A 13,953-nucleotide genomic window follows, 5' to 3' on the forward strand; every position below is an offset into this window, starting at 1 on the left:
ACCCACAAAAGCGTACACCCATTGCTATTCTCAAACTGCTCTTCTATAGTTACTGTAGGACCTTAAACAGTTGTAAATGTACCCCAACACACATAAGATGCAAATTCGTAAACCATATTTTCACCCTGAAGGGCATCTTGAGGCTGAAATATCATATGTGTATTGTGACTCAATAATACTTATTTTATCAACCACAGAAGGATGAAAGGCAGAGTAGATCTGCCAGGATTTGAACCTGTGACCATGAGGTCAAAAACAGATCATTACAATGGGTGCATTACTCATCTTAGCTATTAGATTCAGACCGCCCCTAATACTGCAATGCACTCTCGTATAAAATAGTGGAGGCAAGAACTTACAGTAGAACCCTGTAGGAAGAACTTGTGAAAATAAATGTCTTTATTTTTACTTTGTAAAAATATATATAATTATAATTTAATGTTAAAAAAATAGATACATAACAATTAAGGGGCCGATTCTGATCCGGGTCGGAAGGGCACCGAACGCGATCCGGCTGGAAAAACTGCGAGCCGTACGCGTGTTTTTCGCCCGACTCGTACAGCTGTACGAGCGAGCAAGTACGATGAGAGCTACGTGAAATTCACCGACCGAGTCGTTTCTGGGTCCGAACCGCTCCGTACGTCTCGGTCATAAGCTAACCATGGCGTGCAATGGATGCGATTCACGACCGAGCCAGTACGATGCACGCGTCGGACAGCCGGTGCGAGTCGGAGTGTCTGGCTCGCAAATCGTCCGGGTGGTTGCATTTGGGGGTCTGTGTCTGACCTCCTGTCACCCGCAGCTCTACGAATCGGACACAGGGGGAGACGCATGGGTCTCCCCAACACAGGCATGTACGGTGCGGATGGCACCGATGCGTACCCACTGTAGGGGCACACTTGTCCACGACGTACCCATTCAGTCAATTAGAGCCCATGTACGCGTCGTGCGACCGGCTCCCATTGACTTCTATGGGAGTCCGACCGAACCGAGTCCGGGCACATACGGCCGCATTGTACTCGCTCGGTCAGACTGCAGGACTCTGACTCGGTCAGAAAACACTCCGAGTCCGGCTCGGTAGGAGTGCTTTCCGACCCGGATCGGAATCGGCCCCATAATATTATTTGATCATAAAATATCGTAACATCCTTTTAAAATAAATATATAATTAATGTACATTTATATGTCACTTAAAAATATTTTCCATAATTTGTTTTTCAGTTTAATACATTTTTTACTACTTCCCTTTACTTTACCATAATGAGCTCTCTGCCCCTCTGGTTGCGATAGTGGCCTACCTCAGCCTATGTGTGAAAGTTACTTTAATAACCATGAAGTTGTAAATTAGGCTCCACCCCCTGATTCTAGGAGTGGGCACATGTAAGTTCACTTAGTAGTAACTTTACACTGAGAAATTGTGGATAGCCAATAGTATTAAAGTTACCTCAAAGTGTAAGACCAAATTTGCACGTGTACATTTACTACCATGTACATTTACCTTTGTGAATATGACCTTTACAGAAAGCAGCCAGACCTCCTCCTTACACACATGACACAACGACAATAAATGCAGTCTTACCTGCTCAAGGTGCTTGTGACATCCTGCAAATCAGAGGAAGAGACACAAGTAAGTGAGATTTCACAGCAGATGTTACATACTTAAACAGTTTAGGTGCAAGACACGTTGTAAACCCAAGCTTCATTAAATGCTTATAACCATTCCTGAAAAGACATTGGGAAACCACTGCCCACTCCATAAGGATAGTCTGGGATATTTTGAAGTCATACAACAAAGCTCATTATGTGATGTTCTGAATGGGATGGCATGACAAAGCAGTATGTTCCCTTTACCATGCAGGTAAGTACCACACGGGCCATTTTGAAGTATTTTAGCATGCAGGCAAGTTAGTCAATTATGTTAAATTTCTGTTTATTGTCATTTTCAACTTTTACGTAGCAGTTGTTACATGTTTGTAAACACAACTTTGTCAATCTTAGGCACCTACAATATTTCTAAAAAGAATATTGACCAGTAAAGTATATTGTGACGAAATGGGGTGTATTTCATGGTGTGGTTGTGCGACCTCTCCATGTAATACACTCACCACTCTGTCTTGCATCCAGTCAGGCTCGTTTGTAAAACCTTAGCTTAACCCTGGGTAACTGTAGCTTCAAGCGGTCAAGCTTAAACAAAGGAACAAGTGCAAAGCATTAAGAAGTACCACATCAATTGAATAAGAAAGAAACACAACTCTCAAGAAATCCAACTTCAATTTATAAAAATAAATTATATTTCTATATACACCAAAATGAAGCAAATTTCTGGAGGTTTCTGGAGATATAAATACTTGAAGAAACAATAAATCAGAGCTTTTCACTCAACCACAAACAAGCATTGGTATGCACCATGATAACGTGGCTTAGAAATCTTTTGGAAACTTTTACCAAACTTTGACAAAGTTGAATGTGGTCCCTTCCAGTTACTTTGATTGAACAACTCCGGCAGGGAGCAGGTCAAGTGGACTAACAAAGTACCATGGAACAGATAGCTTCCAATAAACGCAGTCTCCAGTTCAGTTTCAGCGTTAACTGCAACTTGCCATTGACTTTAATAGAGGGGTTCTGATGCAAAGGATGCAGGAGAATGAAGATGCTAAAGAATGTTGCAGATGTCAGTCCGGTTATGGGGGCCTTCCTATGGCCACTCCTCTGTCAACAGACATGGTGGGATGATTTTGGCTCAATGGGTCGATGTCCTTCAAGTCCGGATTGAGTTTAGCCAAAATCCATTTGCCACTGACCCACTGGTTTCTGGTTGCAATAATAATGGTTTGAAATAACTTTCCTTCTGGGCGACCAAACTGAACTCTCCCAGGTCCAACGGATATGGATGGAATTCTTGAGGGTTGTGGCTCGGTCTCCATGCCTGCAATTTGTGGGCACTAAGTTGCCATGGACGGCTTCCTGAGCTTTGGCCCTGGTGCTGGAACAAGAAGCCATCAAACTGACTCTTGGAGTCTCTTCTTTTGTGTGGGGCTCAGGGATGGCTCCTCCTCAAGCAGGGCACCACAAAAACAGCCCTATCTTTGCTTGCCCAAGGATCAGCAATTGCAGTCCAAATGTAGCTGCACCCTCTCTTTGCTATATCCAAACAGCTTCCTGTAAAGTGTGGCATCCAGCAATCCCAGCATTCACTTTTCTCCCAACTCCCGAGATGATGGAACCCTTCTCCAAGTGTGTGGAGCTTGGTAGCCCACCCTAAAGGTGTGGCTACCTACATGCCCACGCAAAAAAAAGTTTGGCAACTATTTTTACCTTTCTGTCCCTGCTGCAAGCTGGTCTTCCAGATCAAAACAGCAGTCTCTTCTTTGTGCGTACACTCTCTGTTCTTCAAAAGTGACCTCCCCTTTGAAACGTGCCATTTGGTCTCCCATCCTGTTTGGCTTTCCTGCTAGGAAATGATTCACACCTCTTCCCATGGCATGCGCTTGTTGTTTGTTCCTGGGAGTCGTTCACACTTCTCTCCAGGATGGCAAAATGCTCTCTTGAGGCCAATAACTGCGAATGGTCACCCGAAAATTTGGGCAACAGAGTAGGAACTTTCTAAAGTTGCCTTTCACTCAAGTACTACATTCAATTCGACTTGGGCATCTAGTCAGGTTTAATATAACAATTATGTTGTTTTGATACCTTGAAGTACCAACTTTAATGGTCCCATTCAGAAGTTAGCACAGCTGAGTTGTCAGCATATAACCTTGTACTTGTCAATGAGGCTACTAGTCTTTCCACAGTAAAAACGACAATTTGGGGTGTATACTGGACACATAAAAACACATGTCCTACTTTTTATTAAACAGCACCCTGCCATAGGACTCGGCAGGCCTACCTTAGGGGTGACTTAGATATATTAGAAAGGGAGGTCTGGACTTTTTCTTTAGCTTAAATGGCAATATCGAGTTAGCAATTTAAGACTGTTCTACCAGTCTGAAGTGATAGGCTGGGAGGCATGTTTTACTTTGTCACACGCATGGTGGCACAGTAAGCGCTGCAGGCCAGGAAGGACACTTTTTAACTTACAGGCACTGAAGAAAGTTAACCTATGCCAATTGGGTATAGGCAATTAAAAATACCCCTTTAAGGGCCAGAGCAAATACACTGGGGTGCGTTAGCAGGCCTCAGTGCACTTTCAGAGGCATTAAACCAGTACCTAATATTCAAAAAGTGGGAATGGTTCTTGCTGGTAAGTGTCTGATTATAATAAAAAAGGTCCCACCAAGCTCCCCAAATCTGTGTATGTTTCTGTGGGCATACCATTGTCATGTACCCCAACTCCTCAGTAACAGAGCAATAATACATTCTTATGAGATATTCAGTAAAGGGAGGGGCCTCTTGTGGCCTCAACTAACAGGCGATATCTCACTTAGCAATAATGCAGCCAAAGTTCATCAGCTGGCTTTGCACCCCATAGTCCATCCCAATCACAAAACACTCCAAATACCACCGTCTTGGGGTCTCTTTGTACTGTTATTCCAACCACCGCTTCCAATGTGTCAAGGATTTTGGTCCAGTATCTCTCAATAATGGGTCACTTCCATATGACATTCAAGAAGGAACCACTGACTGGCCAGCATCTTAAGCGGTCTGGGTCTTTACCTTTCCTTGTCTTCCATAGTCACTCAGGGATGTAATAGACTCTGTGAAAGTATTTGAATTAGATATGTCAGGTCAGGATGACCAACTGTCTAGCTGCCATTTTGGCCTCCACCCAGTCTTTCTCACCAATTAGCCCAAATCTAGCACCCACTTCCCACTCAGCCCCTTCCTCTGTCCAAGTTTCTCCATAGTAAGTTCAGGTTCAAGTGGATTGAGCTCTGGGGTCGGGTTCAGACTGTCCTTGTACTTTTCATGGGCAAATAGTAGTTGCAGATACCAATAAAAATGGGTTTTGTGCAAGTCATAATCAGAGTCAACTGTTCAAATGATAGCATATGATTGTGCAACCATATATCCCTCTGTTTTGAGATCCCGACCCCTTCAGTTCCCGATTCTTAGTTTAACAACGTCCCATGCCAAAGCATAATTTCTTACTTTACATTCTTATCCCATGCCATCCACTTCAATGCCTCATGCCAACAGTCTAATGGTGTTGCTGTCACTGCTGGCATGTTGGCTGGTGGTCTGTTTCTGCCAAAGAATGTTTCCTCTAATATTATTGCTGGATCTCATCTATCCCCAAAAATCTGTTTGATTATTTAAAGCAACTGAGCAGCCCAGTAACCTAACTTATATCTGCTGTCGCAATTCCCTATCATATAGTGGCGAATGCACTTGTTATGTGCTACTCTGGGGGGGCTCTACCCATATATAGTTATTTAGCGTGGTCTGTAGCTTAGAGAGCCATTCCAGTGGTATTTCGTAGTGATACTTTTGCTAAATATAAAGCACCTTGGGTAGGGCCACTATTTTGAATGAAGCATCCTGCACCAGCATATTGCTCCAGGGGACATATGATAACTGAGTTAGATGGCTAAGGCTTAGATATTCAGCTTCAAACTAATCAGTGTGTCTTTAGAAATTATCATTCCCAGGGACTTGAAGGGACTCAACTTGCATCTAAGTGCAAGAATGTCTGGATGCTGGTGAGGAAATTCATATTAATGGGATGAAGGTGTCTTCACGCAGAGAGCGGAGGCATTCCTCTATCCACTCAGAACTTTGCATCAGCCTAGGAATTGAGAGATTTGGTTTCTACACTGCCCTCCCACTGGTACACTGATAGAATATCGATTGCCAGTCAGTCAGTCAGTCAAATGTACTTTTATTTGATTTCATGAAAAAAATCATGAAAGGACTGGAAAACAACCATGGGTAAAACATACATAAAATATACATATTTTTGTTTTCTTTAAATGATGCAAAGCACATAGAAGATGATCGGAAGGCAAGAAGCAGTATTTTTAAAAATATTAAAGCGTGCAAGCAGTGCAATAGAAGGATTTCGAAGCTGAATGTTCTGGAACTACTTGAGTTGGTTGGCGGATTCTGTTTTGTCCAGTTCTTTTGCAGCCTCTTTCAGAAAGTTTATAGCACGGCAGGACAGTGGGATTGATGAGCCCCGAGACAATGAATCACTGCAGCTCTACAAGTTCTTATTTATACCTTCCTGGAGACCTCCCGAAGGACCGTTTTGTGTGATTCTGCTAGGGTAGGGCAGATGCATATTAGATGCAGTAAGGACTCATCCCCTGCTCCGCATAGGTGGCATTCCTTTGATTGCCATGGGTATTTCCATTTCGGGGTTAGGTCCTTTGATGGATACGACCCAAGCCTTAGTAGAGTGAAGAAAAACTTTTTCTGATGAGGGAAATCATCTGGCTAATAAGGGTGGGGTTGCAGCCTCTGGTATGTCTGTATCACGGTCCAGGCATGGGATTTTTTTTAGCTAGGGCTGTTTTACCTAATGATAAAGAATACCGTTTCATGACTGTGTTGACCACAGATTTAAAGCCGGGGTAGGTAGGAGCAGTAAGCCAGGCCTCTTCTAGCTGCAGTACCGAGAGCGAGGCCTTCAGAACTTTGAAGATTGAATTATTAAGGCTGGCTTGGTTTTCAATCTCTACCCAACAATGATGAGCGAGTGTGTTGTCCTCTGCGTCCCGCATCCTCCAATAGTACTTGACTAGTGCACCTTGTCTATCGGGGATCTGGTTTCTTAGACCATATTCTAGTCGAATTTGAGCTTGCGGAGTATGGCCAGGGATTGAAAACAGTTTCTTGAAAAGAATTGATTGAGCTAGGTTCAAACCTGTGGCGTCTTTGCCGTTCACGATTTCTGTACCATATGAGGTGGAGGGAAGGAATTTTTCTGCGATAACCTTTAGTAGATGACAGGTAGAACAGCCTGCAAGCTTGTTTTTTAAGATTTTAAAGGCGAACTGCAGCTGTTTGGATTTTGTGCCACCTTGGTCCAGAAGTGTCTTGAAGTTAAGGTTACGCTCAATTTGAAAGCCTAGGTATTTGTACGAGTCCACCTCAGTCAGGGGTCGCTTGTCCGAGGTTCAAATGAATTCACGGTCTGTTTTGTGGTGTTTGACAAAGCGCATCATCTTCGTTTTTTGGTGATTGATGGTTAATTGGACCGAGGTGGTGTAAGCTCCAAGTATGGTGATTAGTCGTTGCAAACCTACTGACATTCGCATTAGAAAGACGATATCATCCACGTAGTGCAGGCTAGGTGTAGGTATTTTGCCAGGTTTTGGGGGGTCGGATTGAATTGACCGGAGGAGCTCATCCAGGTCAGCAATGTATATGTTAAAAAGGCAGGGTGCCAGCACACACCCTTGTTTTAACCCGTTAAGAGTAGTGATCTTATTAGTTATACTGAGCCCGTCTCCTTTCCTGATCTGGACCCACGTCTGAGAATACAAGTTGATTATAGCCTCCAACAACTTGGCTGGAACCCCCCAGTTGTGCATTTTTGCCCATAGCGTGGCTCCCGAGACTTTGTCAAAGGCCGCTTTTAGGTCGATGAAACATGCGTACAGTGGCCTTAATTTTGCGAGGGCTTGGTTGGCTAGGAGGGTTACAACAGAAATGTTCGTGAGAGTGCCCATCCCAGCCCTAAATCCAGTTTGCGTATGGGGAATAAGGTTTATTTGAGCCGCCCAGTCCTCTAAATCTGCCAGCAGGTTCGATGCGTATATATTTTTGCCTCCACATCGATTAACGTGATCAATCTATAATTTGAAGGGTCAGAAGGAGAACCTGACTTGTATATTGGGCTTAGAATACTTCCCCTTCAGCAATTGGGGATTGTGCTGGAGGCTAAAACGTCCAAATAAAGAGGAGTCAGATGGTTCGCCCCCAGTAGTGGATTGTGCCGAAACAAGGCATTTGGGAGCCCGTTGGGCCCTGGGGCACCCTTGGTTCTTAAGTTTTTTATTATTTTTAAAACTTGCTTGTTAAGGATCCGCGGAGGAAAGTCTTGTAGATCAGAAGGGGAGTCGTGTTTTACTAGAACACGGGCAGCAACTCCGTTCCTTGTTTGGAAGCCACAGTCAGCGATGCCTGGGGATGGAATGTCATTGTATAGTGATTCAATTTGGGCTCTCCATGTGTCCTCCATGATGTCCGAGTTTTCTGACGTTGGTTAGCTGGTTAATAAATTCCCTGAAAAGCTTGGAGTCTCTTTATTTACAAGAGTAATGGAGTTTTGCCCAAAGGTGTTCTTTGAATGCTTTCTTGGCCTCCTTTATGTCTCTTTTAAGATCTTTTCTGGCTTTAGAGATTCGAAGCAGGAGGTCTTGGGAGGAGGGTGAGCCCCGAGTTCTTAATTGTCATAAATATTTATTCAATTGTTGTTTTTGAGTTCTGAGGCTTTTAGTAAACCATCTTGCCCCTAAAGATTTTCCTGCTTTTCTGCCGGTTGCTTGATTAGAGCGTTTTTGATTTAGTTCTCTGATGAATGATTCCCAGGCCAGGATGCTTGATGGTTCTGTTTTGGATTTCTCCAAAATACTAGTGCAGGTACCCATGAAGTCGCGTATATTGTCCTTTTTCCATATGAGGCGTTTGAGGGTATGGCAAAGCAGTTGTTGTGGCGTTGCGTTAACACGGATTGGATTTGCCATTTTTCTTAAGAGCGTGAAGGATTGTGGTTGATGGTCGCTCTCTGCTCTATCCAAGATTTGAAAATTCATGGTGTGGGGGGCGAGGTTGTGATTCATAAGAGTGTAGTCGATGGTTGAAGCTGACTTTTGAGTGACCCTTGTGTATGCAGCAGGGCAGTCTGTCAGGCTTTGACCATTGAGCATGAGCATTGAAAAGTCATGCAGGCGAACTGCACATCTCTTGCCAAGGGTGTCATGTCGAATTGGGGCCTGAGTGTGTCCCCTGGTGCATTTTGTCTCTTGCAGTTTATTCATTTTGAAGTCCCCTGACAGAATGGTGTTGGCATCAGGGTAGGCAAGTTTTAGTGTGGCAAGTGAGGCTAGTAAATGATCAATACTTTCCCTTTTTTGTTTGAGTGCAGGGTGGATGTAAATGTTCATGATCAGCAGACTGGTAAAAGGTGGAGTGTCAAGTTTAACGCATTGCAACCAGGGGGAATCGAGGTCTATGGTAGAGTCGAGTCCGGAAATGTCAGTCGAAATAAAAGTGGAGAGACCCCCTTTTGCTCTCCCTTGGTTAGTCCCCTTCTTAGCTGGATTCAGGAATTCCTTGTAGCCGACTAGGGGTGTAGAATTTGTTAGCCATGTTTCCTGTAAGAGGAGTATATTGTACTGTATGATGAACTCCATAAAGTCTGGATCTTCTAGTTTCATGCTGAGGCCAAACACGTTCCAGGAGCAGATTTGTAGCCCTTGAGTGGATTAGTGGCAACATGTAGGTTTTTTCATGCTCTGGCTTGGGAGGTACCGGCTGTGTTTGAGTGCCGAGGTCCAGTTGACTGCCTTGCTTCAGGGTGAGCAAAGGTGATTGTGATTGTCCTCGCCTTAGAAACTATACCTGATAGAGGGCTGCAGTTAACCGGGCCTTTGGCACCTTTTAACAAGCCCGCTGAGGGTATAGACGGGTGTAGTGGGCTGGAATAGCACGGAGGGTTGATCTTTTTTAACTTGATGCCCCACTTTTTGAGAGGGTCCCTCTGCTGCCAGATTTGCTCGATGAAGAGGGAGTCTGTAAACGTAGCAGTAGTTGATTCTTGTAATTCCGTGGAATGTGGGTTCTGTTTAAACTCTATACTGTCAATATCCCTAGTATTAATGTGGCTCAAGGGAGGGAGAGCTTTAAATAGTTTTAACAGAACGCTTCTGTTGAGGATGTCGTGGTTGCCCCTTGAGACGTAGTGAGGAATAAAAGCCAGTTTTTATTGTTTAGAAAGGGGTCATGCTGCGGCACGTGATCAGCAACCCTTACCATTGTGTTAGCGGCCCCTTTGGGCCCTGAGTACGTCAAAGGCAGATGCGGAGAGACGTTGGTGTTGTTTTGAGTGTGAATTTCGTTGACCCTTATGTTGGTGATGTCATTGCTTTCCGGGCTCGGCTTGTCGTTTATCTCAGGTTTGCAGCAGTCTTTCCGGGCGTTGTCCTTGATCATGTTGACTTCTCTGGGGCACAATATGCTTATTTCTTTCATTTCAATCCTGGGTGGGGATACGAGTTTTGCTGTTTGTGTGACCGAGGTATTAAGATGTTGGGCCCGATTCACAGAACAAACTTAAGACAAAATCCTAAACTTAGTACCATTTTGGTATTCACAGAATGCACTTACTACTCCTGGTATTCACAGAATGAATTTACTACTTTTGCGATTCACAAAATAAACTTACTACTTTTTGCTATTCACAGAATGGATTTAAGACTACTAACTTTACGTCCGCACTCGGGCCGGAAATTCCGGCCCGGAGGTGGAGCTTCCGGCCCGGAGGCGGGGCTTCCGGCCCGGAGGCGGGGCTTCCGGCCCGGAGGCGGAGCTTCCGGCCCAGTGGTGGAGATTTTAAATCTCCGCCACTGGCCGGAATCCCCACCTTCGGGCCGGAAGCCCCGCCTCCGGGCCGGAAGCCCCGCCTCCGGGCCGGAAGCCCCGCCTCCGGGCCGGAATTTCTGGCCCGAGTGCGGACGTAAAGTTAGTAGTCTTAAATCCATTCTGTGAATAGCAAAAGTAGTAAGTTTATTCTGTGAATCGCAAAAGTAGTAAGTTCATTCTGTGAATACCATAAGTAGTAAGTGCATTCTGTGAATACCAAAATGGTACTAAGTTTAGGATTTTGTCTTAAGTTTGTTCTGTGAATCGGGCCCGTTGTTTCTCTTTCCTAGTTTATCTGACGACGGTTGTACCTTTTTGATGTAGTTTGGGCTACTAGGTGTAGTGGGGGTGTCAGATGGGGAAGTTGAAGGTTCCTTGTTGCTTTTTGCTTCCAGACAGTTTGAGACTTCATCGTTTTCACTTTGTTTCCTTCCCTGTTCAGGTTTGACAGAGGTTGCGTTAATTGACTGTCTTGGTTGTTTACTTTTCACGCTTTTCTGAGGTGTTTTTTCTCCCTCTTGGTTAATGGCTTATTTCCTTTAGACAGCCTTCCTGGTGACGGATCGCAGTTGTCTAAGGATTGGGAGGCCAAAACGTTAAGAGTTATCACAGGCGCTTGCGGCCGTGGGTGCAGGTGTATTTGCTTGTATTGGTGTTGGGGAGGTGCCCATGCTGCCAATAATTTGTCCATCCATGTGGCTGGAGCATGCCGTTGCCTTTTCCCGTGGGGCCTCGAGTACTTTCCCAGCTTTGGGAGAGATATTTAATAGGGCTTCCCTGGTAGTACCCAGGAGGTCTGTCAGTAATGTTGGAACAACGGCTAGTTTATCAATGATTTGAGTGCAATGGCAGTGGCACGATTGGTATATGGTGTCTCGGTCTTGCTGCACCTTCGTGATCATCTCGTTAAAGCGGTGTAGTTTTTGTTCGACCCCCTGAACGTGAATTGTTAGAATGTTTAAAAGATCTACTTGAGTATCTAGCTTGTCAGCGTGGAGGGTCATGGCTTTACCGATTGTATCAAAGTTATTGAGCAGAAAGATGTTGGGGAACAACTGGATTCACCGGAGAGAGCCTGAGTGTGGTGTTGCCTGTTGCTTAGGAGGGCTGGAAGCGGATCGCTATGATGTCCAGGGCACCTGCCGGATTGGTCCTTTTTACTTGGGTCCTTGATTTGAAGGGGTGACGTCTAAGGGATGGATCTATGTGTTTCAAACTGGATGAACGACTCCTCCAGTAATTCAGATTGGCTGAAATTCTGGCCTTTGTATTGTGTAGCTTCCAGCAGGTTTGAAGATTGTTCGGCCTTGTCTCTGCTGTTTGTATTAGGGTTGGTGGACTTTTGCGCTTCAGGGTGTGGGCCACCTGATAGCGTGATCAAATTGCAGAATGGACTCATTATGTTTGGTAAGTAGGGGCACCATCCTTGCGTCTTTTAGGATCCTGGGGGTCTGATGAATGTATAAATAGTGACTGCAAGCAGGGAGGGGCTGAGAGGGACTGAGAGGACTGGAAGTGATGATGGATTTGTGCCTCGATGACTAGAGTCTTTGGCCTTTGATGTAGATCTGGGGGGTAGAGAGCTTTTGATGATAAAGTTTGAAGATTTGGGACTACGATGGATGCTTTGGGCATAGCTACCCATCCGTTGGTCTGGGGACCGCTCCTGTCGGTCTCGCTTCTTATGTTGGTTCTGTCACGTGAGGTGCTCGTGGGGGCCTCACTTGCAGAATCTATGGTGGGGTGAGTTGAGATTTTTACTTTCAGAGTCTTGGAGTCATTGAAGTATTGGTTTTCCGAGGTAGATTTGGTGGCAATTTTTAGAAAGTCGGTGATCAGAGACCGTTTGCTGCTGTTTCGACCTGAGTGGGGCCCGGTACGGGCCGTGAATGAAGCTGCGGTGCTGCTTTTCCACTTAGCGTCCGGGATCGATGCTGTAGGTTTTTTCGGAGTTACTGTTGGCTCAGTGCATGCCTGGAGTTAGTTTGCATCTAATAAGACTCCTGACTCACACAGCAAATCCAGATCTTCTCTGCTTGGTGAGCCGGGTCCTAACGGGAGCTTACTGGGAAGGGCGGTAGTAGGTGCCATAAGTTCCTCCTTAACCTTGTGCTTTTCTTTAGGTTGGAAAAGACACACAGTTGATGGACGGAATGCAGAACAAATCAAAACATTGACCCCCAGTCAAGAGATCTGGGTTAAATCCATCATTCTTTTGCTCACCATGCCTCCTCAGTTTAGACCTGGCCATATGCAAATCAGTCTTGACCCTGTGCCTCATGGGAACAGTCCAGCCCGAACTGCCAAGCCAGGTCCTCCCTGGACCGGAAACAAGCATCCTAGGACCAGTTACAGGGTTTCACTCCTCTTCAGCCAGGATAGCTTGATTCCAGTGGCACAGTGAGCCCAGGACCCACGTCATGCTGCAATTGCGGGTGCCATCACACTTATTTTTATTTAATCATGGGTGCCCACCCTGCGTTGTGTTTTGAATTCCAAGGGAGCCTACCCCTCATTGCCTGCCAAGTGAGGATCACCGCCGGCCCGGGAACCTCGGGGACACCCCCACTACGTCACAGGCACTGCCGCGCTGGGATTGGAGCCAGCGCGGGACGTTGCCTAGCAACCAGAGGGCTCGCGGTCAGAGGGAAGCTTGATTGCATACTGGGAAGGACGGGAGCCTACCCCGCCTCCCCGAGTGCTGGCAAAGAGTCCCGGGTCTCAGGAGGGGGCCCGGGTGAAGAGCAGGGCTGCTGCAGCACAAGGCGGGACTCCCGTAGTGAAGAGGGAGTCCCACAGGCAGCGAACCACAGACAGAGAGAGAGTCCTCGAAAAGAGGTGGGGGCTCTCCTGTTGATCCCGCTGTGTCCGCCCCATTGGAAGAAAGCAGAGTGCCGATCCCAGGTCATCGGCGGGGCTCCCGTGAGTGAGACAGCCCGCATGTGAAGAGAGCAGCTCCGGTGAGTAGGGGCTGTCTGGGAGTTTGAGCGGTCCCGCCAGGAGAGCGGGCCACTCCACCATTGCGGATATGATGGTTTATCAGGGCCCACAGGGGCCCATGCGTTCATTGTTGCTTAACGGGCCAGAGGGGCCCTTGGGCATTTTTAGTGCCCCACCGTGGTGCCGGACCCGTATTTTACATTCCAGCTGCCCCGATGGCTAGAGGGCAACTGCACCGTGGCATAATTATTTTCGAGCCCCGTGTGGCTCCAGTGTTGGAGGCAAGTTCTCTTTCTTTAATTGTGGCATGATTATTTCAGGAGCCAGTGCGCTCCATGGGGACATGGTTATTTCTAGAGCCCGTGCGTGGCTCCAACGAAGGGGGCACATTTGTTTAAAGGGCCATTGAGAGCCCATGCCTCATATTCAACTTTCCCAGCTGCCCAGCAAGTAGTGGGCAGCTGCACCGTTTAGGTTATCCTTTAT

The 13,953-nt window shown here is 46.1% G+C and overlaps 1 protein-coding gene across 1 annotated transcript in view; it reads right to left on the reverse strand.

Moving 5' to 3' along the window:
• LOC146830288 (E3 ubiquitin-protein ligase TRIM39-like) overlaps positions 1-13,953 on the reverse strand; it is a 155,333-nt gene that overhangs the window by 49,609 nt on the left and 91,771 nt on the right. The window contains exon 4 of the mRNA XM_085604476.1: positions 1,580-1,602. Within this exon, the coding sequence (XP_085460602.1) occupies positions 1,580-1,602 (23 nt within the window). The remainder of the gene's footprint in view (positions 1-1,579; positions 1,603-13,953) is intronic.

The sequence above is a fragment of the Triturus cristatus genome, chromosome 5_1 (genome assembly GCF_964204655.1).
Source record: "Triturus cristatus chromosome 5_1, aTriCri1.1, whole genome shotgun sequence".
NCBI classification, from domain to species: Eukaryota; Metazoa; Chordata; class Amphibia; order Caudata; family Salamandridae; genus Triturus; species Triturus cristatus.